The sequence below is a fragment of the Aulonocara sp. 'chitande type north' Nkhata Bay genome, linkage group LG1 (genome assembly GCF_057382095.1).
Source record: "Aulonocara sp. 'chitande type north' Nkhata Bay isolate Kocher_YH1m ecotype deep benthic linkage group LG1, A_spYH_male_GT1.1, whole genome shotgun sequence".
Taxonomy (NCBI): domain Eukaryota; kingdom Metazoa; phylum Chordata; class Actinopteri; order Cichliformes; family Cichlidae; genus Aulonocara; species Aulonocara sp. 'chitande type north' Nkhata Bay.
Genome location: NC_141344.1, coordinates 33591129 through 33614669, shown reverse-complemented (window position 1 = coordinate 33614669; position 23541 = coordinate 33591129). Strand labels below are relative to the sequence as shown.

At 41.5% G+C, this 23541-nt stretch overlaps 1 protein-coding gene across 2 annotated transcripts in view; it reads right to left on the bottom strand.

Moving 5' to 3' along the window:
• Positions 1–23541, bottom strand: part of lrp4 (low density lipoprotein receptor-related protein 4) — a 111002-nt gene that overhangs the window by 51015 nt on the left and 36446 nt on the right. For both annotated transcript variants that reach the window (XM_086294398.1, XM_086294399.1), the window contains exon 2: positions 11731–11877. In XM_086294398.1, the coding sequence (XP_086150524.1) occupies positions 11731–11877 (147 nt within the window). The remainder of the gene's footprint in view (positions 1–11730; positions 11878–23541) is intronic.

Here is a 23541-nt window from a genome sequence, read left to right as displayed (position 1 = left end):
TATCTGCAAAATGTTTATTTAGTCTGGCTGTCAAAAAAGTTCAGCAGAACTGCTATAATTGTGCAATTCATTATGTATCAATGCAATTTAATTAAGTGCAGCGACGCAACAGCACTCTGTGTTTGTAAAACTATTTTCAGTTCTGGCTGCCATTTTCTTCACATAAAACGAAACGCCGGGATCTGCGGCCATTCCCTTATTGTTTGGCACCAAGCCCAAACCCTGCAGTAAACATATTATTTTCAGCAGGCGGCTCTTTTCAATCTCTCTGATTTGAGCTGTCATGTGAAAAATATACTATTGCGCCACTTAAACACCCCTGTGTACCCCAGTTTTGGACAGCACAAAAGCTCTTATTGATTTTTAAAATCAACAAATCAGACCCACATTTTGTTTTCCTCCAAATGACTTAAAACCAACTGTAAACCACACCAGCTAAACTCTTGCTGGGGTAAAGTACAGAAGTTGAAACTGTGTCAGATTAAGATGTAAGCCAGCAGATTTGGGCAGCATTTATTAAACATTAGGACTGCATCAACACAGCACTCCTATTTCTTTTCATCAAACTAAAGCGTGGGCAGAATCTCTGACAAAACAACACAGGGTTGGCAAGGGAACAAAAAAAAAGTTTAGTCTGCCAATAAAATCAATATCAGCTGGCAGAACACAGCATAGGCTAAGACATGTAAAACAATGTTAATATGAAACTCACCAAAATCCAGAAAAATGTGATGGGGTAACACTTGCCCAGCTTCAGCTTGAGGCATACAAATCACAAGTACTGTGACTTTTTTGCATCAAAATGAAGATTCATAAACTATATGCTAAACCAAATAAATACTTTAAAAAGAAAAAAAAAACTACCACTGTTAATGCAAAAGACATATATAAGCAGTATTTTCTTTTAACAAGGGTTGCAAAACATCAATTCTTAAATGTGCTGGCTTACACAGTTAAGCCCTCTAATATGATAGTGCACTGATTACACTTTTAAAGACTTTTAAAGCTTAAATCCACAACCTCTGCTGTAGTTAACATTGAAAACCTACTCAGACAAGTTTGTACAAGATTTAAAAAGAAAGTAAAGCCTGGCCTCAGTCCAATAACCCCTTTGTCTCTCCCTCTTGCTTCTGTTACTTTCTTCTACCCTCGATCACCCTCTAATCATGCCCTCTTCTGTGTGAACAAGTTTGCCCGCCTGGTTTACAGAGCAGGGAGTAAATATTTAGGAGGGAGGTGGAGGAGAGGACCAAGCGAGTGTTGGATAAATCAGAGAGGAGGAGGATTATGTTAATGTGTCCAAACAACTACGGTCAAATCCTGGGACAGAAAGAAAGAGACTGATGAGACAACAACAAGGGAAAGGAAGGGGAAGGGAGATGAACTGAGCGATGCTAGAAATGCAACCGCTTAGTGAGATATAAATGAGAAAGTCTTGGATGAAAAACAAAAAAGCAAAGGGAGTTGGGCGTGCAGGATTCCTGTGGTCAGAGGGCAGAGACAAGGAGGCTAAGGAGGCTGCAAGGACAGAGGGGCTCAGACAGAGAGAAAAAAACATGAGGGGGACGCAGAGAGAAAATCAACACATAGAGAAGGAGGGAATGGGGTCCTAATCTTCTTCGCTCCCACCTTCAGATCAGCTGAGCTCCTGCGGTCACAGCTGCTCTCTGATTGGTTAAGACTGCAGAGAGTGGTGGATTAAAGGACAGGAGGGGGTACTTCTTAGTTTTTGGTGGTTTGTGTGTGTGTGTGTGTGTGTGTGTGTGTGGGGTGGGGGGCCGTCTATATATGAATGCTCTTATGAGAATCACTTTAATGCAAGGACACGGTGGTCACTCCTCACTTATTTTTGTTGAGAGGATTTGATCTTGAGTTAGGGGTCAGGATTAGACCAAGTCCTGCACATATCTGAGGCCTTCCAGTATTTATCAATTCCCTTTAAAGTGTAAACTTGTCTGCACTTTTTTTCAAGTTCAACTGGGAAAAGTTCATTTGAAAAATACAAAAAGACCAGACTTCAAACTGAAGCTAAAAAAAAAAAAAAAAGACAAAAATTAAGACATTTTAATAATTTTAAAGACTTAGATGACAAATATTTGATAACTCTAACTAAACTTAATAACTCTAAAAGACACTTGCATAAAAGGTTTCATTAAAACATTTACTGGTGGCAGTTCCAGAGGTCTTTTAAAACATTTACACTCACAAAGTCGTGAATACCAAGTCAGTGAGTTGTTCAAATGACTTCTTCTCATGAATATGGTAAACATTACACCACCTGGAGGCCCAGTTATACCTGACAGGAGGGTCCTCACAAGTTGGAATGCCAAACGTGTGTGTGTGTGTGTGTGTGTGTGTGTGTGTGTGTGTGTGTGTGTGTGTGTGTGTGTGTGTGCATATACCTGTGAATGTGTGCGTTTGAGTTTTTAGTACACACACCCGCTTCCCAAACCTCACACGTACTTGTGTGAGCTGACAGCAGAGGAAGCCAAGTCTCATGCAGCGCTTTCAATCTCACCCAACAGAGATTTTCCTCTTCCATTTCATTTTACATTCACGGTCAACACACACACACGCACACACACACACATATACATATATATATATATATATATATCTCCTCGGCACCCCCTGTCTTCTCACTAGCTGAAATCGTTTACTCTTTCGCAACCTCGGCCGCTTTCAACTCAGCAGGACTCCAACACTGTTGCAACGTGTGTGTGTGTGTGTGTGTGTGTGTGTGTGTGTGTGTGTGAGTGAGTGAGTGAGTGAGTGAGTGAGTGAGTGAGTGAGTGAGTGAGAGAGAGAGAGAGAGAGAGAGAGAGAGAGGTGCGCTTAGCTCAGTGTAAGTGAAATGCAGAGAGAGAAATAACTTGAAGGATGACCTATAACAGTGAGGGAGGATGATGCAGTAGGAGGAGATGAATGGTGAAATAACACATGATGTATTAGTTGTCCAAGGTTATCTTGTCTTATCTGCTGTTGTTATGAATATCCAGTGTTACTGTGTGCTAATAAATTGTATTGCCTTGAACTGGGAAAAGAGGTCAGAGAAATCGAAAGCCTGATAAGATATGATGGAAGACAGAAAAATGAGTCATACTGCAGCTGTTGGACGGGTCGCAGTCAAAAGGTGAGCACGGCTCTATGCCAATCACATTCACTGTGAGAGAGGACAGTCACAGCAAGGCCCAGGGCTGGACTGGGACAAAAAATCGGCCCGGGCATTTTGACTAGAGACCGGCCCACCAAGTATTATAGCAAAAACCATAAAGCCGTTGAATGAAAACAAACACTGTTGTCACAGTGATGTACACTGTCTCGTTGGTATATATGCATCAGTCTAATAAACTTAAACCTACACCATCCTCCCTATTCTGGTATTCTAAACAGTACCCGAAAGTAGACTGCTTGGTCGAGTTAACCTCCTGAACTATCTACAACACATGGTGAAAACCTGAAATTAAGACAGAGAAGACTAGAGGTGAGACATGATCATTACAGATTACTGATGACAGATTTACATATATTTTCATAAACAATTAATTTGCCACATCAATAAACAGCATGGCAGGGCAAAATATTTTTTCTAACATGGCAACCTTTAAAAAGTGAAAGGAGACAGAAAGACAGGTGAGAAAGAATAAAACTTAGTTGACTTTTTGATGGCATTTTACACACAGTACTGGTACAGAATCTAGAAAATGTGGGAAAATACTGGCATCATATACAGTACTTAGCTACTTCTGAAGAAATTATGATGGGACCCTAAAAAAATTACTATGTACAATAATGGATTTCTATACATTTTACATCAGATGAAAATGTTTGCTCTAAGATTCAGATAATTATTTGTTAAAAGCGAGACATTTTAAATGAGAAAAAGAAAGAAAAGTATTTCCTTGTGCCCTCCTCTCCCTGTTAATGTCCTACCTGGGTCCCTGGCAACACTTTGCTAGACCCGCCCCTGCACAGTCACCAGCTGTCAGCTACTTAGAAAAGGATCCTGGTGTTATTTGTCTCTCAGAAACAGTTCATAACTTCCTTTCAACTCATTCATGTCACCTAAAAGGTAAACCTGTTTCTCCTTCACCTGTTCAGCTCTGATGATTCAGTAAGAACATCTCCTGGTTTCATCTTCATGTTTCTTTCTCACCAGATAACCAAACCGATATCATGACCAGCAGCTTTTACAGCTGTGGCTCCAGCAAACATCAGCTGATACTAGAAATTAATATTAAATCAATTCTAACAACAGCTGATCAAGCTTAAACGTGCTGCTGTTGTTTAGCGCGACATCCGCCGGTTTCCTCTTTCTGGCGCAAGGTGGGAGATAAACAAACAAGAGAGAAAAGCTGATCAGATGATCATTGATCAGGTTCATGATTGAAGTGAAACCTTTATGGGGAGGGGAAAAAAAACAAAAAAAACAAAAAACGAAAAAAAACCCATCGGCCCATAAAAACAAATAATTACCATCGGCCCACCGGCCAGTCCAGCTATGGCAAGGCCTGATCACTTGAACATTAACAGGCCTGCAGCATGAAGTGCAGCAAAGAAACCAATGTGGGAAATCGCTACTGTAACTGTAAGAAGGTCAAAACTACAAGGATAACATCAGGGTTACTAAAATAAAAAGAATGGCAGCTTTTCTGAAAGTTTTAGGAGCTTTTTGGTGTCATGTGCACTCAAGGTACTTGGCACATGATTTGGTAGTCCAGAAAGTGCTACGCAGAGCTTTCTAGGCCCATGTTTGCATGTTACAGCTGTACACTGTCACCAAGGGCCAATGTCTAAAATATTAACAACAACTAATGTGGGCAATCCTTGATTATGTTTATGCTGTTGTTAGCTGTTTAGCTTAGCCCCTGAAAAATTGATAATATACAATGATGGTTTTGTTTTTTCCTGCCATCATTTCCTTTTGTTTTCAAGCCTACTTTCCAACCAGTCAGCAATTGAGCTACACAAGGAGACTTCCTAAATGGGCAATTTGCTGATGGCTTTTGGACTGCACACACGTGCGTCTCTGTAGCCTCTGTGGGCACTGAATCCTTCTTTCTACCACAGGGCTGCACCTTTCTGGTCCCCCTCAAGAATATGACCCAGTCCCCTTTAATGTCTCCTTAATCATTGCTCATGCTGCCTGTGTGCATGCCCAAAGTTTAAAACTAATCATAAATGTCATAATTTTTTTTTTTTTTTTTTTCCTCCTAAATCTTTTTCCGAATTCCTAAACTAAGGTTTGAAAACTTTAAAAGCAGGATCAAATAGGTTCTTCCCCTCACTTCTTGACACAAGAGTTTCAGTGAGGTAGGGAGTGGATTTATGAAGAGAGCAGTAGGAAGGTTAGGTGAACGCGCTGACCTCAACACGAGGCAAGTGTCATTCTTTTCAGATATTATGATGTACTTCCTCTTTATTCACTTTCTGCTTCAGTTTGCCCTCATCTAACTGTGAAAACCTTCAACACAATAAGCCCTTACAGCCATTTCCATAGGAACCACACTCACAAAGTATGCCCTTCCTTCTCTTGTGTGATTGTATGGATGTGAAACTAGAGTGGCAAGAACACAAACACATTCCTCCAATGGAGCAGCACTTCATGCTTCTTACAGCTTATACTTACACCCTGCAATCAAACATAGTAAAATGTGCCTATGTTGCCACATTTAGACGAGCACACCCCCTGAGCTCAGACAGCTCTGTCAATGAAAGAATGGGGGTGTTATTAATTTGATTAAACGTCTGTGAGTTATGCCTTCATTAAACTTCATCAAGGCTAATTAGTATCCTGGCATTGAGATGTGCGACCCACTAAAATGCTCTTCAACTAACCACCTCTGATGACACTGTCATAATAGTCACCCACTTTGAACATGTAACATAATCATGCTCAGTTATTAGTTAAATCTTTAGTTAGTTTTACGATCATTTCTACACAATAGCTCAAAATCATCCATGCAGATATTTTGTCTTTATTCTGAAGTTTGAGAAACTAGCACAGACTTTAATTTACTGATCGCCACTTACAAACCTGTTAAACTTACAGCTGAATAACTGTGGGTAAAATAAAGCAGTACAACTTCAGAGAAAGTATCTCTTTTAATGTGGGCATTTGTACCAGACTGTCACTGCGAAAAAGTACCGAGGATGAAGTCCTCGACTTGATTTACCAGCTGATGTTCCAATTCTATTGCTATTATGCAACCAATTCAGTATGCGACCAGATGTGAAATATAGACACAACCTTTCCATCTGTGAAAAACAGCCAGGAAACAGTCTTTGGAGAACACAATGAGGGACAAGGCTTCTGGGACATGGCTGAGAAGCTGAGAGGCAGGAGCTGTCTAGGTTACTTTAGTGTTTTGTTTTTTTTTTTAATTCTTCTGGTACCTGACTGGGTTGACTAGTGTACTTTTAATAATAGTTACAAATCCTGTTTAATGACTCCAAGTATCCAGATGCCAGTCAATGCCAGTATCCAAGTGAATGAGTAATACAACTCCCCCACTCAGAGCAGTTATAAAGGGGCAAAATATCCATAGAGGTCAAAACCATCTCCTGTACCAGGCTGTAACTAAGCGTTTTGTTTACTTGTAATGCCCCAACTTACAACCTAATAAAAGGCAAGTGAAGCAGCAAATCTTGCAAACTAACTGGTACAACTTGAGAAGTGTTCTTATAAAAAAGGTGAAATTTATGATAACACACCCTCCCCAGTATGGTCCAGTATAAACAGGCCAAAGTAATGGGAGGTGAAGAGAAGACCCATAGCTGTAAAGTCAATTTCCTTCTCACCTTCATGCAACAGCAGCTCCTAAAGTTACAGCACTGACATTCACAACTCCACATATTTTATCCAACACACATGCACGCACGCATACAACCACAACAAGGATTTTTACATGCTCCTCTTAGTCCCCTGTGTTCCCCTCTGCTCTCTCTTTGGTCTCTGTGCAGCTATGAAACTTTATCTGGGGGAACACAAGTGCAAGATACACACACACACACACACACACACACACAGACAGCCACAGCTGAACTGCAGTTTCCACATGATCTCCAAATTGTAATTTGATCAGACGTTTACACAGATAGCTTCATAGGCACAGTCCACTAGGCCACTTTGCCTCCACTCCCATCTTCATGAGTTTCTCTCAGACACACACAGACACACACACACACACACACAGACACACACACAGATTCCTCCAGCGTGATTCAGGAGAACTCTGCTTTGTCTGGAAATTGCTGAGAAATTAGTTAAGGTTCAAACAACACAAACTATAATGCAACAATTCTGCAGGGAGGACAATGTATCTTTCTGTGTTTATCTGTGTGGCTACTGTCGTTCTGGATTCTCACGGTCTCACACACACACACACACACACACACACACACACACACACACACACACACACACACACACACACACACACACCTGCAGATCAAGAACAGTCGAGAAAACCAACTTGGAAAATGTTGTTAAATAACATAAAAATTTCTCTTCTCGGTTTTACGATCCATTTCCCTCAATCCAATCAGTCAAATACAGGGAGTGCAGAATTATTAGGCAAATGAGTATTTTGTCCACATCATCCTCTTCATGCATGTTGTCTTACTCCAAGCTGTATAGGCTCGAAAGCCTACTACCAATTAAGCATATTAGGCGATGTGCATCTCTGTAATGAGAAGGGGTGTGGTCTAATGACATCAACACCCTATATCAGGTGTGCATAATTATTAGGCAACGTCCTTTCCTTTGGCAAAATGGGTCAAAAGAAGGACATGACAGGCTCAGAAAAGTCAAAAATAGTGAGATATCTTGCAGAGGGATGCAGCAGTCTCAAAATTGCAAAGCTTCTGAAGCGTGATCATCGAACAATCAAGCGTTTCATTCAAAATAGTCAACAGGGTCGCAAGAAGCGTGTGGAAAAACCAAGGCGCAAAATAACTGCCCATGAACTGAGAAAAGTCAAGCGTGCAGCTGCCAAGATGCCACTTGCCACCAGTTTGACCATATTTCAGAGCTGCAACATCACTGGAGTGCCCAAAAGCACAAGGTGTACAATACTCAGAGACATGGCCAAGGTAAGAAAGGCTGAAAGACGACCACCACTGAACAAGACACACAAGCTGAAACGTCAAGACTGGGCCAAGAAATATCTCAAGACTGATTTTTCTAAGACTGATGAAATGAGAGTGAGTCTTGATGGGCTAGATGGATGGGCCCGTGGCTGGATTGGTAAAGGGCAAAGAGCTCCAGTCCGACTCAGACGCCAGCAAGGTGGAGGTGGAGTATTGGTTTGGGCTGGTATCATCAAAGATGAGCTTGTGGGGCCTTTTCGGGTTGAGGATGGAGTCAAGCTCAACTCCCAGTCCTACTGCCAGTTTCTGGAAGACACCTTCTTCAAGCAGTGGTACAGGAAGAAGTCTGCATCCTTCAAGAAAAACATGATTTTCATGCAGGACAATGCTCCATCACACGCGTCCAAGTACTCCACAGCGTGGCTGGCAAGAAAGGGTATAAAAGAAGAAAAACTAATGACATGGCCTCCTTGTTCACCTGATCTGAACCCCATTGAGAGCCTGTGGTCCATCATCAAATGTGAGATTTACAAGGAGGGAAAACAGTACACCTCTCTGAACAGTGTCTGGGAGGCTGTGGTTGCTGCTGCACGCAATGTTGATGGTGAACAGATCAAAACACTGACAGAATCCATGGATGGCAGGCTTTTGAGTGTCCTTGCAAAGAAAGGTGGCTATATTGGTCGCTGATTTGTTTTTGTTTTGTTTTTGAATGTCAGAAATGTATATTTGTGAATGTGGAGATGTTATATTGGTTTCACTGGTAAAAATAAATAATTGAAATGGGTATATATTTGTTTTTTGTTAAGTTGCCTAATAATTATGCACAGTAATAGTCACCTGCACACACAGATATCCCCCTAAAATAGCTAAAACTAAAAACAAACTAAAAACTTCTTCCAAAAACATTCAGCTTTGATATTAATGAGTTTTTTGGGTTCATTGAGAACATGGTTGTTGTTCAATAATAAAATTATTCCTCAAAAATACAGCTTGCCTAATAATTCTGCACTCCCTGTAGAGGCAGCGTTACATGCCACATGAACACAAATACACGTGCAAACACTTGCTTCTAAGTGGCCTGCACTGTGGGGTTTTCAGCCACACAAAAATATGTTATTACATTTCAAAAAGTCGTTGAAATCTTACTTACTTGAGAAAATGCATAATTTAGTTAGCAGAACAATAATCTCAGAACTGGAAGACACTCTAAGACAAATATGCTCTTTATCTGAGGGAGTGAGTGTAAGCGCCTGTCTTTGATGAATGTACTCTCGTCTGATATTTGGAATACAGATCAGATTTCAATAAAGATGAAACAATAAATTTAATGTCAGAATTTGGGAGTTGTGATCGCTTAAAGCTGTACGACTTGCGGTGCTAGTGGAGACGCAGCCAATCAGGACGCATTCTTGTTAACACAACTCATCAACTATGTGTTATTTCAAAGTGTTCATTTAAGTAGGCAACTTTCCATGGATGTATGCGTTTCTTCCAGTTATCAAGCAGTTTGGACCAGTCGTACCGGCTTCAGCTGCTAGAGAAACTGAAGCAGGCTGAGCAGAGGTGCTAAATAAACTACAAATAAACCTAAATTGACAAGGGAGGAACCTACACAAAGAAGGAGGAAATAGTATTATTGTAGGGTCTTTACCTTGCAATGTTGCGAATCTTGCAAAAGTGTGTTGTTGCTATAGAAATAAATTAGTGGCTATCCCAGCTGACATAGGTAGGCGTGGTACACCCTGGACAGGTCACTAATCTGTTGCAGTGCTAACACAACATGACTTAAGTAAAAGTCTAATAATTGTTAAGACTTGTTGCAGTGCCAAGGAGAAAATAGATTCTAAATATTATAAAGTATTCAGTGTTTCTAAACTATAAATACAGGCATATATCAAGGGAAAAAAGTGATACTTTGTTTCATGATTTGTAGTCTTCGCTGTTGGAAAACTGAACTGCATTAAGTTGATATGTGATGTGATCATTGATCTAGTGGATGCAGTAGCAAGAAGAAGCGGTGCGTTTGCTTGACAGTATCTACGGTTTTTAATGGCTGACTACTACAACAATACAAAATCTATGTGATATGAGAATTGCGATTATGATATTGACTGGACAGAATCCAAGAGAACCAGCGTGGAACTACAGAGCGGTGGAGCAGAGGATCGATCAGACAGTACTAATGGATTAGAAAGGTCCAGCTAGATGCTCTGATATCTGTCAGCTGCTTCCATGCGTCTCCTTAAATAAGTAACAAGATGCAGATCAATACACGGCAATCTGACACACTGAATATTCAACTGGCCAGAGATCAATAACGCCTCTCCCAACCTCTAACTAGCTTAATATGACAGAGGAAGACTGATGGAGAAAGCATATCAGCACATACACAAACAACCACGCAGCTCTAAAGGAGGTTGGGGAAGTCTCAAATAAAAGGGCAGCTTGCTTTTTTCCGCTGTGAGCAGGCGAGGAGAAAGAAAAAGAGAAGACTCGCATTGACATTTCACACCAATACACCGGTGTTTAAAAAAAGAAAAAAATGCTGTGGAGATCTCCTCCACTTGACAAACTGACATGCTCTACAAGAGAATACTCCTGTCTGCCTCAGCTGCCAAGACTTCCCCTCCAGCCAAACTTCATCTGTTGCCAAAAGTCACTCAAGCATTTTTCTGCACGGGGCATACACCAAGCAGAGCGTCTGGCTCACAAGTACTACCCCACCTGACCAGTGACCCATTCACCGTTTCACCGGGTGATGATGGGATCCATATGGGTTCAATTACAGATTTTTTTTTACTTTTTATGGAGGGAAAAAAAGCCTCTGCCTGAGAACATTTCTACATTTATAGAAAAATTCAGAAATCATCCAGTTATGTGAAATTAGTGCCAGAGACCTGCCAAGAACAACCAGAGTCTTGGTTAAGTGATGGGATTTTAATGCCTTGCTCATGGGGCTCATGCATAATATTCAGTCGGGAATAGCTGATTTACTCTTTAGAACCGCATCTGGCACGCTGGTTGACGTAACAGCTTAGAAAATTGATCTAGATTTAAATTAAACCTTTAAAAGGGAAATTACATTACAACAAATTACGTAAATACAAGTTCATTACAATGGAAAAAAGAAATGTTTTAAGAAAAGTATCAAAAATGTTCAAGTGCTCAAAGTATTGAGAATGTCTTTTTATTTCAATTAATTTAATAATCAGGTAAAAATCTTCTTCAGATGCTTGTTAAGATTTCAGAAGTTTGGCTACCTAAGGAAAGCATTTGAGGAAAAAACATTTTATGGTAAGTATAAAAAAATAACGCTTAACTTAAAAACCGACAGATTGTATAAAATATATTTGGCAAATTTACAGTGTCTTTGAAATGAAAAACTCAGAGGGACACACTTGGATTACTGTCACAGGCGACTTACTAAACATGCAGTGCTTTGACTTCAATGCCTCCTCATCAACAACCACGTGCCCATCAATGAGGTGAGTTTAACACGGTCATTGAGTCTTTATGCGATTTTATTTATCTGTTTCTTTTTCCTCCTCATGGTAGATGAATAAGCAGAGAGAGAAAAGAGAAACTGAGGATGATACCAACAGCAAAAAAAAAATAAAGTGAGAAACAAAGACTCACTGCATCCATCCTCGTCACTGTGGTCCCCGCAATCGTTGTCTCCGTCACACTGCCACTGGGCTGGGATGCAGGTACACTCCCCGAATGCACTGACCGCACACGTAAAGTGGTTCCTCCCACATGAGCACTCAGTGCTGCCCTGAACTCCTGCACACACACACACACACACACACACACACACGAAGAGAAGATTAGAGTTTATCGCACATGCTCAGGTTAACTCAGGCACTGGAATTCATATTACCACAAAATGATTCTGCCAGATATACATAATAACTGTAAAGTATTGAGACAGGGACTTTTATCCCTGCCCGTGACCTCCTGCTTTGTTTCTCGCTTTAATCTTGACACTCCTCAGCTGCTCCCTGCTTAGTATGTTGGATAAAAGCCTGAGAATGCCACAGTTTTTTGTTATAAACAAAAACACAGTTTCTTTCACTTTAATGTAATTTTCTGTTTCATAACTCTCAACAGTAAACTTTAACAGTAAACACAGTAAACTAGGACTCTGAATAGATTCAGTATAACCTTGCTTCTGAATTTTATGCTCTGATATCTGTCATATCTATTTTACAGAGTGATCGAAAGACTGTGCTGCTCATGTAAAAAGACGCTCCTTAGCTGCAGAAATAACAGAAGCACATCAGTGCCTTGGTATACACATACAGCACTGCAATGGTTAGTCACTCAGTTATTCAACACATACTGAATATATTTGTTGTTTTTAGTGTTTTAATATCCTTGATTTGGAAAAGGTTTCACGTGCAAATCTTTAGTCCTCCCTCTCACAAACCACTTTGATATAGAATAAAGTAAAATAAGCTAAAAGGGTCGTGTTATATCAAGTCAGCGAGGCCAAGCATCTCGAAGATTTTCAGCTCCCAAAATGACAGAGTAATTAAACTTTTCAAGGATGTGTGATTGTGCATTTGAAAAGCTGAGACCATCTCCTCTCAACACATATGCCTTACTGAAATATCTAAGCTATGTGGTGATGCAGAGGCCACGTGTTGCTTTCAGCTGAACTGGGCTTAATATGCGGGAGAGAGTCTCGGGGAGTAAAGTCTACTGTTAAGTTTAAAGTGAGCTAAACAACAACAAAACAAGCTACGATACACAGAAAGTCTGACTCATTTCAGCTCCTGAGAGCGATGATGTTTAGAACATCTGTATGTGTACACATGTCCTGTGGTGTTTCCAACTGAAATCCTCTGTGATAAGTAGGATGGGTGTCTTTTAAAAGCATCAACAAGTGACTGAGTAAATTTTCCCCCTGAAGTTTCTTCCTCAAAAAACAAAACAAAACCCCTGACAGTGAAATATGCATTGTTGTTGGACTGTACTGACACTAATGATTAACAAAGTGATTGATGAGTTCTGTGTGCTAAAAACTGATAATTTAGTCAATTTACTCATCTGACAGAGAAATCACTAAAATGTGACTAAAGACTGGAGTTTATTATGTTTAGGTTTTTCTTTTTAGGTCGACTATCAGTGAAATGAGCATGTTCTGAACTATTGAATCCCCATTCAGTGGACTGAGACAGCCTTCCAGTGTTTATGACCAATCTCTTGTAACAAGCTCAACTTTTATTGTTACAAAACATATGCTGTAAAAAGAGTAATAAATAAATATGCAAATAACATACGAGAAATGTAAATGTGAAATTTACATTTCTATTCAGAACACAATTGAACACTGAACTGTAATACCAAGCTAATATGTAGCATTACAGTATATACCGTGGCTTTTCTCTCAAGTCAGAGTTGAGTCTCCATCTTCAGTGCACCCAATTATACATTCCCTCAAATATCCCTGCGTAAATAAACACAAAACATCTAAAAGAGCAGGGGACAACATTATAGCAAACCAAGCAGGCGGTTGCTTCAATTGTGGAAACTTGCACACTGCCGAGTGCAAAAAACTTTTGCATATTTTTTGCAAAAAGGTGCAAAAGTTATACTTCAAATAATTTACTCATCAATATTTTTTTTCAGTTACATGGCATTTAGCTAGCTTACATTTAGTTAGCAATTTGCCAGTGTGACCGCTACAGCAATTTATCACAGCAGCCAGTTTATTTTTAGGGTGGTTACTGCAATGTTGAATACACCAGTGGTCCCACACACGAGTCAAAGAGAATGTCAAAGCTTGTATCTTGTGGCGGTCCAAGAAGGAAAAAGAATTATATTTACGGTACACTGAATGTAGACATGCTGATTCAGAACATTGTTAAGCACGGGAATAGGCGGTTTTATTAATATAGGCATACAGCAATTAAAATATTAAATAGTAATAACATTTTTATGAAAAAATAACATGGAAATACTAAAATAAAAATACAGTAGTAAGCAGATGACGGTATTATACTGTAAAGCTCAGAATCTACAAGTAAACTACAAAATAACCAATAAAATCTACACTGAACTTAAAAAAAGCAAAGAAAATTTTGATCTATAAAACATCTTCAATTTATCTCTGTTGCAACACGGTTGATTAGATGGATCGAATATAAATATCAGTTACTATCCTTTTATGTCATACACTGGGCATCTGTATACCAATAAACACTGGGTCTGATTTACTACCACAAAAAAGGAAAAGAAGGAAGAAAAAAAAGACACCACATCTTCAGACACATCACAGCAAACCATAACCAGGGGAGGAAATAAATAAAGGTTTCCCGTTTTGCTCTCACTTTGAAGCCCATTAATGGCCATCTGTGTGTGTGTGTGTGTGTGTGTGTGTGTGTGTGTGTGTGTGTGTGTGTGTGTGTGTGTGTGTGCGCGCGCGTGTGTGCGTATGTACACGTCTGTTTTGCTGAAGCTGGCCTGCCGCAACAAACCCAAAGTTTCTTGGAGCACGCATACGAATGTGTGTGCGTATGTGTGTGTGTGGTTCCTGGCCTCCTCACAAAGGCATCAGTCAACCCAGGAGGGCCTGGCAGAGAGAGCTCAGTAACCTTCAGATCCCTCCCACAGCACTAAATTAATGGCCTCTTTCTTTTCATTTCCCTCTCTCCCTTTCTTTCGCCTCATTCTTGTCTTTCCATCATCTCCTCTTCACACTTTCCCCTCAGATACCTCCATTATTCCCCCCTCTTCCTTACCCTCTGCTAGACAACTCTTCATTTACATCCTGTTACATTTGTTTTCATTTTCATGAATGCTCTATAATTCCTACAGTCCTCAGACCCTAGGAGTGGGACATTTACTCTCAGAAAAAAACAAAATGGGGCTATCAAAGACAGACTACCTGTCTGCTGGACAGACTGGGGTCTGAAACTCCCCGTGTTAAACTTTTCAGGTTGACACGGATCACTTATATTGGCTTTGTAGCGTTAAGCTTATGCGTATTTTACTCAGATGTGAGTGTGGGCTTGTACTGAGCTAAATTAAAGTGTGCGAGCTGGAGCAGAAGTCTTGTCAACATGAAACCACATCACAGGCCGCACATTTGTCAAACATACTTTGAAAAGCATAGGTCACTGGCTTCAACCGCAGCCAAAGAAACTTATTGACTATAGCAGGAAGCAATCAACCACACTGTCTTACACAGTCTCACATATTTCCAACCGCTTAGATCAGGGGTGGGCAATCTCAGTCCATGAGGGCCAGTGTCCCTGCAGGTTTTAGATCTCACCTTGGGTCAACACACCTGAATCACATGATTAGTTCGTTACCAGGCCTCTGGAGAACTTCAGGACATGTTGAGGAGCTAATTTAGCCATTTAAATCAGCTGTGTTGGTTCGAGGACACATCTAAAACCTGCAGGGACACCGGCCCTCGTGGACTGAGATTGCCCACCCCTGGCTTAGATGGTGTGGCAGTCTAGAAAATGTTCAGATACAGACACAGTAACATCATCAATATTTCAGTGTCAGACTGGACAAAAACTGCCTGTAGACTGAAAGAGTTCTGGTGAAGGAAAGACTGTATCACATGTTCCTGTAATATAAGAGCCGTTGTTTTACAATGTTGCCAACACTATGTCACAAACAAAAAGTCACACTGCTGAGGTGTAGCAAATGTGCTTTATGGTACTAATACCCTTGACACACAAAGCTATCAAACCAGAAAATCAAGTCATCTAATGTTCATCCTGTGAACTGATGTGAACATGGAGCAAAATGGAAAAAATAAAATCTTAAGGGTTAAATGCCAGTAAATACAGCAAACGTTCGTGTAACCCCGTCAGTGAAAGTAATCACAACTTTAAAACCAAAAATGTATGAACCGAAGAAGATGCCGATGTTCCTCGATGAGGCTTATGATGACGGGTAAATGCTCGGTCAGAGGGCATACAAAAAGACATTTATACCGTCTATAATGAGAGGGTGAACCTAGCAGGAAAATAAAGAGGGAATCATCACCCCTAGATTGTTATGTAAGGCTGCAGACAAAAAAAAAGTAACAAAACAAACACAAACACTATGCAGCAGCCAGGCCTAGCAGGCCGGTGCTTTCAAGAGCGCCAGCATGACAAGCCTCTGATGAATCACACAGATAGCAGATCACAAGCTGGGCTGTTTTCTAAAGACAGAGGATCACTTTGAGTTGTAAGCACAAGTTTAGCAACAATACATCATCTGAATAAAGGCTGAGGAGCACGTACAGTATAATCACCTGAAATGTGAGTTTGGAAAACTGATAGCAACAAGTTTCAGACACAGAAAGCTCCAAAACCAGTATCAACTTTTTTTAGGGAAATTCCTTGATATTATCAAACTTGTAGACTTTCAAAAGGTTTCCAACAAAGAGAATCTGGATTGTGACTGTGATTGTGTGGGTGATTGTGAGTGTGTGTGTGTGTGTGTGTGTAGCAGAAGCTTTGCTTTGTTTAGTGTTACTCAAGGATAGATGTTGGTCTAAATGTACATGTAGATATTTTTAAGCTATATCCCGCTCTGTGGATTGGTTTGACAGTCATTTTTGAGCAGAGACACAGATAATTAATCTCTCCCATCACCTGCTGCTGGTAGAGCCCAGTGTGTGAGTTGTGACTCAGGAAAGAAAAAAAAAAAAAAAAAGACCGCAGGCAGAGAAAAAGAAACCAAAGACCACCAAAGATCCTCCACTGCCGGTCACTATGGCCTTACACTGTCTAAACAGGCCTGGTATGGAACAAGACAGGTGGTCCCCAAAAAGGTAAACACAGACAAAATCCCACAAACCAACGTGGATGCCATGTTTAAACCCAGACCCACCTACAGCAAGGACCGAGCCGGAAGCTGGGGTGGCGCGAGAGCCTCAGATCTAACCAGGTGGTATATTCAAGCTATGTTTCACCATTTTACAATTTGCTGTTGTTAAATAGCTCAATGACGAGTGTGAAGTGTTGAAGAGAGAGCAGTTGGGCCAAAACACACAATGGTAACTCTGGCCTGGAGAGCGGGTGGCCACATGCTTTGAACAATGTCAAAAGGCTGCCAGTTAATTAGGCGTGGACCTCCCTGGAGTCTACCTGGAGGGTCGGCGCGGTATCTTTTTTGCAGTGCGCGAGTGCGTGGCTGTAAAAAAGTGATAAGCAGGAAATTGGGTTTGGGCAGAGGGATGGGGGTTGGTGGGGGTGAATCATCTGATGCAGAGTATAGGAGGGGAGCGCACAAGGAAGGAGTCCGGCCTTTTGTGTGCGTCTTCTGTTCTTCCTGCCACCCTTCGGCTGCTGGTGCCGCGCTGTAAAAGCACAGCTTAAGAGAGAAACAGCTGCGACTCAGCGTGTCAGCAACTGTTCAGCCCGAACCATCCAAAACCGGCCACATTCATGCAGCACTGCGCAGCGCTGCATACTGAGAATGGACACAACTGGCGTACCGGCTTGCTGTCGGCCAACAGCGTCCAGCATTCGTCACTCCTCGCCGCGTGAGACTGCGGACAGAATGAGACGCCTGACTGCTTGCATACACGGAAAAGCTGTTCACCTGCAGTGGTTCTCATTCATGACTGACAGAGAACAAGAGAGCTGCAATGCTGTTTTGGCTTCCTGAGGGAGACAAACTTCATTATCAGTATATTCGGATTTTCCTAGGCCTAAATGACCCATCCTTAGTACACAGTAATATTTCTGCAGTAAGTAATCTTTTTTTCTAGCATATACAAGCTTATCCGAGTTTTAATTTCATCCCATTTCAATCCCATCTTCTATTTAAATTGGCTTTATATCCCAATACAAAAGTGTCTGAAAGAACATAAATCAAATTTACACGCTCTACAGATTCAACCAGATGGTTATTACCTTTAAAAGAAAAAAAATCTGAATGTCTATAATTTGATAATCTGTGAACAAGACAAGATCAGAGCAGAAAAGTACCGTAGTTTTCGGGTCATAAGCCGCTACTTTTCCCCCACACTGTGAACACTGTGGCTTATACTGATGTGCGGCTAATGCATTTTTTTCCCATGCGGCCAAAAACATTTTGCCTGGTAACAGTAGAGCAATAAAATTGATAAGTAGTATATATACGGTATATATTTTTACCGGTTGTTAAGAGACGTTGTAATGTTGTTTGTGCACTGTTGCGTAAAAAAACATAAGCAACGTAATTTGTGTGTTAAGTATACGTATGTATCAGTAAAGGTAGCCGTGTTACAGGCGCTGTTCGAGGAAAAAAAAGCATTTTTTGTATGTTACCATAACGTTTATGTTACCTTACGGATTAAATTAAATGTTAAAAATCCTCACGTGTAATATTTCTGTGTAAATATCTCATATTACGAGTGAAACGCATACGGCTTAAAATCCGGTGCGGCCTGTACAAGTACAAAATTGATTTTCTTTCTAAAATTAGAGCATGCGGCTTTTAATCAGGTACGCTCTGCAGTCCGGGAATTACGGTAATATTTGCTGCTAGAAAGCGTTGTTTCTTTTCCCACCTTTCTGCAAAAGGAAAGCTTCTTCAGTACAACAGATTGGTCGAGCTGTTACAGGGTGTCACGCAGACAATCAATTCAGCTTCTTCCTGCCCATGTGATGATAGTAAATCAGATAACAGCTGCACTTTCAGCTCCGCTTTGGTCTCATCCACTTTTCTGGCTATCTGGTAACTTTCCGCCGTCTGGTCTGGGACAGGTGGCTCATACTTTTTGTTTTCTGCGGCCGCTGCTGAAAACACGGCCGATGACAGTGGTGAAACTGAACCGCACATTAAATGGCCCGTAAAACCAAAACAATACACTTAAAAAGTTCAAAATGGTCCATAAAGACTTGATGATCATTCTCAGAGGATTTATTACCTTTCAGTTTTTAGACTCATAGAAAGAAATCGATTAGTGGTGCATTTATGAATATAAACTGCGTACCTCAGGCTATGAGCCCTTTCTCGTGATCTGGATCTCTCTCTTTCACGGCATATGGAAGCTGTAAAGCTGCTACCAACACTCAAAGAACACATTCACTGAATTCTCTGTGGTCACCATGGCTCCGGGTTATGCTGACCTGGCTTCATGATGCCGAACAGCTCATCATCCCTGCCAGTACCTCTCCTTAACATCGGCTCATCTCCACCTACTAATTTGCCGACTGTAGGTCAGACCGCCCTGATGTGGCAAGCCGTAACCACAGCAACACATGTTGAACCGTGCTGGGGAAAGGAAAAAACAAGTGTGGGGAACAACATGTTTGAGAAGTCATATATATGCAAAGCTTTATAAGCTTAAAATGCTGTCAACATCCAGTTTGTGCACTCGAGTATGTAAACAAAGTAGCAGACAAACAAGCTTAGAGCTGACGTCAAATCTTTCTGGACAGCTCCGTCATCACCAGCTCATCCTCCTGGTTTGCTCAGTAACACGCGCACACACACACACACACACACACACACGCGCACACACACGCGCACACACGCGCACAGAGACAGGCAGGACTGTCTGAAAACGAGGCAGTTGGTCCAGCAGCGGGGTTCTTTTCGCGCCTGCTCATCTCAGACTTTCATTAATAACACCAGTCTTATCACACTGCAGCTCTCAGTCACTTTTTTATAACATAACTCAGCAAGAGGTGTGTGTGTGTGTGTGTGTGTGTGTGTGTGTGTGTGTGTGTGTGTGTGTGTGTGTGTGTGTGTGTGTGTGTGTGTATACACTTAGCCAATCATTGCCTAATAACTACATGTCACCTAAAAGCATGTGGGTGGATACTGTCTTTCATTCCCATAAAATGAACCAATTCAACTTAATGACACACACAGTGAACATTACCCTGTTGCCGGTGAAGTTTTATAAATTAAAGGCTATAGAGGGAAGCTGTGTACAGTACATTCACCCACAAACACACACACACAGACAATGTCATGCAAGGCCAGTCGGCAGTCTCCCTCTGAAGTCACTTCAAAGATAACTCTCTTGGCCAGGGATGAGTGGACGGCCGCTGAACAGGCATGTGAGTGGACATGAGGTGGGGGAGGATACATGTAAGTTTGTTTTCTTCACTGAAAAAGAGAAAAGGAGATTTCCTTTTACAGGGAGTGTGTGCAGTACTATACATTTCATTTTCTGAGGCTGAAACCGTACTGTGAGGACTCCGGCTGCTCGGCACTGCACTTATGTGGTTTGGGGTCCCAATAACTGTGTGCATGCGTTCATATATCATGTGTTATGTACAGGATTTGAATGACATAAGGATTCAGTGCAGTAATCAAAGCAAAAACACTTGAAAAATCCATCAGGACAACCTCCATTTCCTCCATTTCCTTCACTACAAAGATGTTTTTGAGGCTTGATGGGAAACCGGATGAGAGTTTCTCCACAAGGGTGACACACGTGTGCTGAAAGGAGTTGACGGTGATAATGAAGCCGTTGCACAGAATGGTGGAAACACAGGCAAGGCAGAAGAAGAGCTGCAGGTCTGACAGTTGTAGGCCTGTGTGGGAGGACTCCTGTGGTGTTTTTATGAAGAGTGGGTGAGAAAGCAACAGTGTTGTGTGTGGAGTCATAGAGGAGGGCAAAGACACAGAGAGTGAAAATCTGGTTGGCTTGTTTAAAAGCAGCAGTGTGAACAATTCCGCTGAGATGAAAAGGTTGCACAAAAGAAAGGGCACTTGCAGTGCTTTCAAATAATTGAAATCATATAAAAAGATGCTCCTGTGGAAATAACAATCAATAATTGCTGCCTGTCTCTCATTGGATGCCATCTCCACCAGCAGCTAGCGACAATAGTTTTGTTCTCCTCTGCAGCCGGGGTCAGCTCTGAGGAACCCCTCGTGAAGTCGTTCAGCAGTTGCAATCCAAGCTGGTGCAGGTGGAACACATCAAGTCAGAGGATGAGAGAAACTACAGAGAAGGGCCAAGGCTAGCTACATAGGAGCAACTGAACCTTCAAAATAAAAGCAAGAGGCAGTATCCACTAGTAGACCAATCATGCAGGTTTTCATTCTCAGAAAATGGAGGGGGGGGGGGGGGGTTAATGAGAGGTTAAATATACCTGGAAAAGTATAATCAATAATTTTCTGGCACTAAATGACAGGTTTGAAGAAAAGGTTCAGCAGTTTCTCACGTCTACAGATTAAAGAGCATCGCTGCAGTTAGAGTGAGAGCATAAAATCGTGTCGTGGCTTTAGCACCGATAGGACTGTTTGAATGTGCGTGCGTCTGTGCATGTGTGCATGCATGTGTCAAGTCCGACAGTGTAAACACAGCAGAGCTCTGAGCTCTGTCTCTGGCTGTGAACGCTGCACTTGCTGGGTAATGTGCTGAGCTAGCACTTGGTGTCCAAGCCTGCTCTAATCCACAGATTGACTCTTTGGCCAACTGACATGCCCCCCTCTTCCCATTGTCACACACACACACACACACACACACACACACACACACACACACACACACACACACACACACACACACAATTCAAATCATACTCATTCCAAACACCAAAATCCCCCAACAGGGGCCTCTGCCAGTGATTCACAGGTCACAGCATCAAATGAGCCCCCCTTTCCTTCCCGAGAAGAGTTCCATTTGCTAGCCGGGGTTCAATTTTTAATAGCCATTCCAGTATATATGTGGTTTTCCACTAATCATTATATGTAGAGGTCCTCCCTACAGGCCTCTGAGTTGGCATTATTACCAGTGTTCATTAGTCAATTCAACAGTTAATCAACTGAAATATTTTAATGATCATGGCTCCTGAGTACCCACAGCATTTTAAACTGGTAGCCTTCAAGCCATTGGCTGGCTAAAGAACTAGGGTTTGATGGTTAAGAAAATAGTAACCCTTCTTCAGTACCAGTTTCACAGCTCTCCTGACAAAGTTCAAAGATTGGACTCTGGCAGCGTGAGGAATTTTTCAGTACTATATTACATCTGTCAGGTGAAAAACAGTACACCAAGTTGTGAAACTCGCTAAATATTTGCGGAATGGCAACTGAAGCCAAGACGAGATAAGACAGGACGTCAGGGCCAAAGTCTGGCCCTGAGGGGAACAGAATGACATCCGGCCAGTGCTGTGTTCATGGTGCATACATTACTACTCAAAACAAAATTTAACAGAATAACATATCTATACCAAAGTATGCAAATCTGAAAAAACAAACAAACAAAAAAAAAAAATACCCTGAAGCTAAACCAAGTGATCCACTTTCCATGTTTCCAGCCAATAGAAGCGGCAGACCCTACTTAGCTCAAATCAAAATAGCTGAACCCACCGTTGTAGGTAATCCAGAGTATAGGCAGAATATACTCAGATATGCGGACGACGTAAAATGGCTGTCTAAAGTCTGAAAACTCTCAGCAGAAGTTTTACATATTTTTATTTCTGCTTGTATGCAACGAGATCACATCCAATCCAGTGGAGTCAGTTTCTTTGCGCTACACGAGTTGCCTGGAGAAAAACACCTGATCTTCACCCTTCTGTGCAACACCCCCAATTCATCAAACTGTACACGCAGATCATATTTTACCCATGCCCCATTTAATTCTGCCGCTGCACACATCAGAGCACCTGAATAAATTACACATGTAGCCAGTGCCAGCTAATTTTGTCATCTGTACAAACATTCATTTGAGATGTGTAACGCACCAAACAAGCACAGCACTCTCTCGAACAGACTTCAAGGCAGTGCCTCATGCCAGATCAGTATTAGCAGCTCAGTTCTGTCCATGTCTGTGAATGTGAACTCACACTGAAGGGATAAGTGTAATAAGAGGAGATTATTCCATGTGGGCAAGCTGTAACTCACTTTATGGGCTTTGACTGGATGAGGAGAGCAGGCGCTGGGGTCCAGCTCTGTAATATCCAGTTATAAACTGACGCAGCATGAAGGGCTCCACTAACCTCCCCCACACTGGCACCAGAGCCTCTATGATGTTAACATTTGGGATTTGGGGCAAAAATTGGGCTTGTAAAATTTCAGATCTCCGAGTGAGAGTTTGCCAGACTCCGTAAATTCAACTCTTTGTTTTCTACATCACTCCAGTGGTCGGCCATTAAAGTGAGCTGCCATATTAGGAGGCTTCAAACAAAGACACACATGTAAAAGACACTTATTTCTGGGCAAGACTCAGTCTGGCAATTAAATCTCTGATTACCAGTCATACTAGTCAACACAGATTTGAAAACAGCTGGACTCCCCCCCCCCATCCAAGAAAATAACACTATCCATGGTTTTATTACACAATAAATCAATGCTCTTATTTTGAAAGTTTAGTTCAGTAAACATAGGCCCTTCCCGTTGCACATTGCCATACTGGCAGGCTAACCAGTGGTGGTTCTAGATATCATTCAGCGTCTGCGCCAGCCAATGAAATCTCTAGTTATTAGTGAAATAAAGAGTTTGATGTAAACTAGACAGACTAAGTAAAAATCATACTCTCACTAGGTA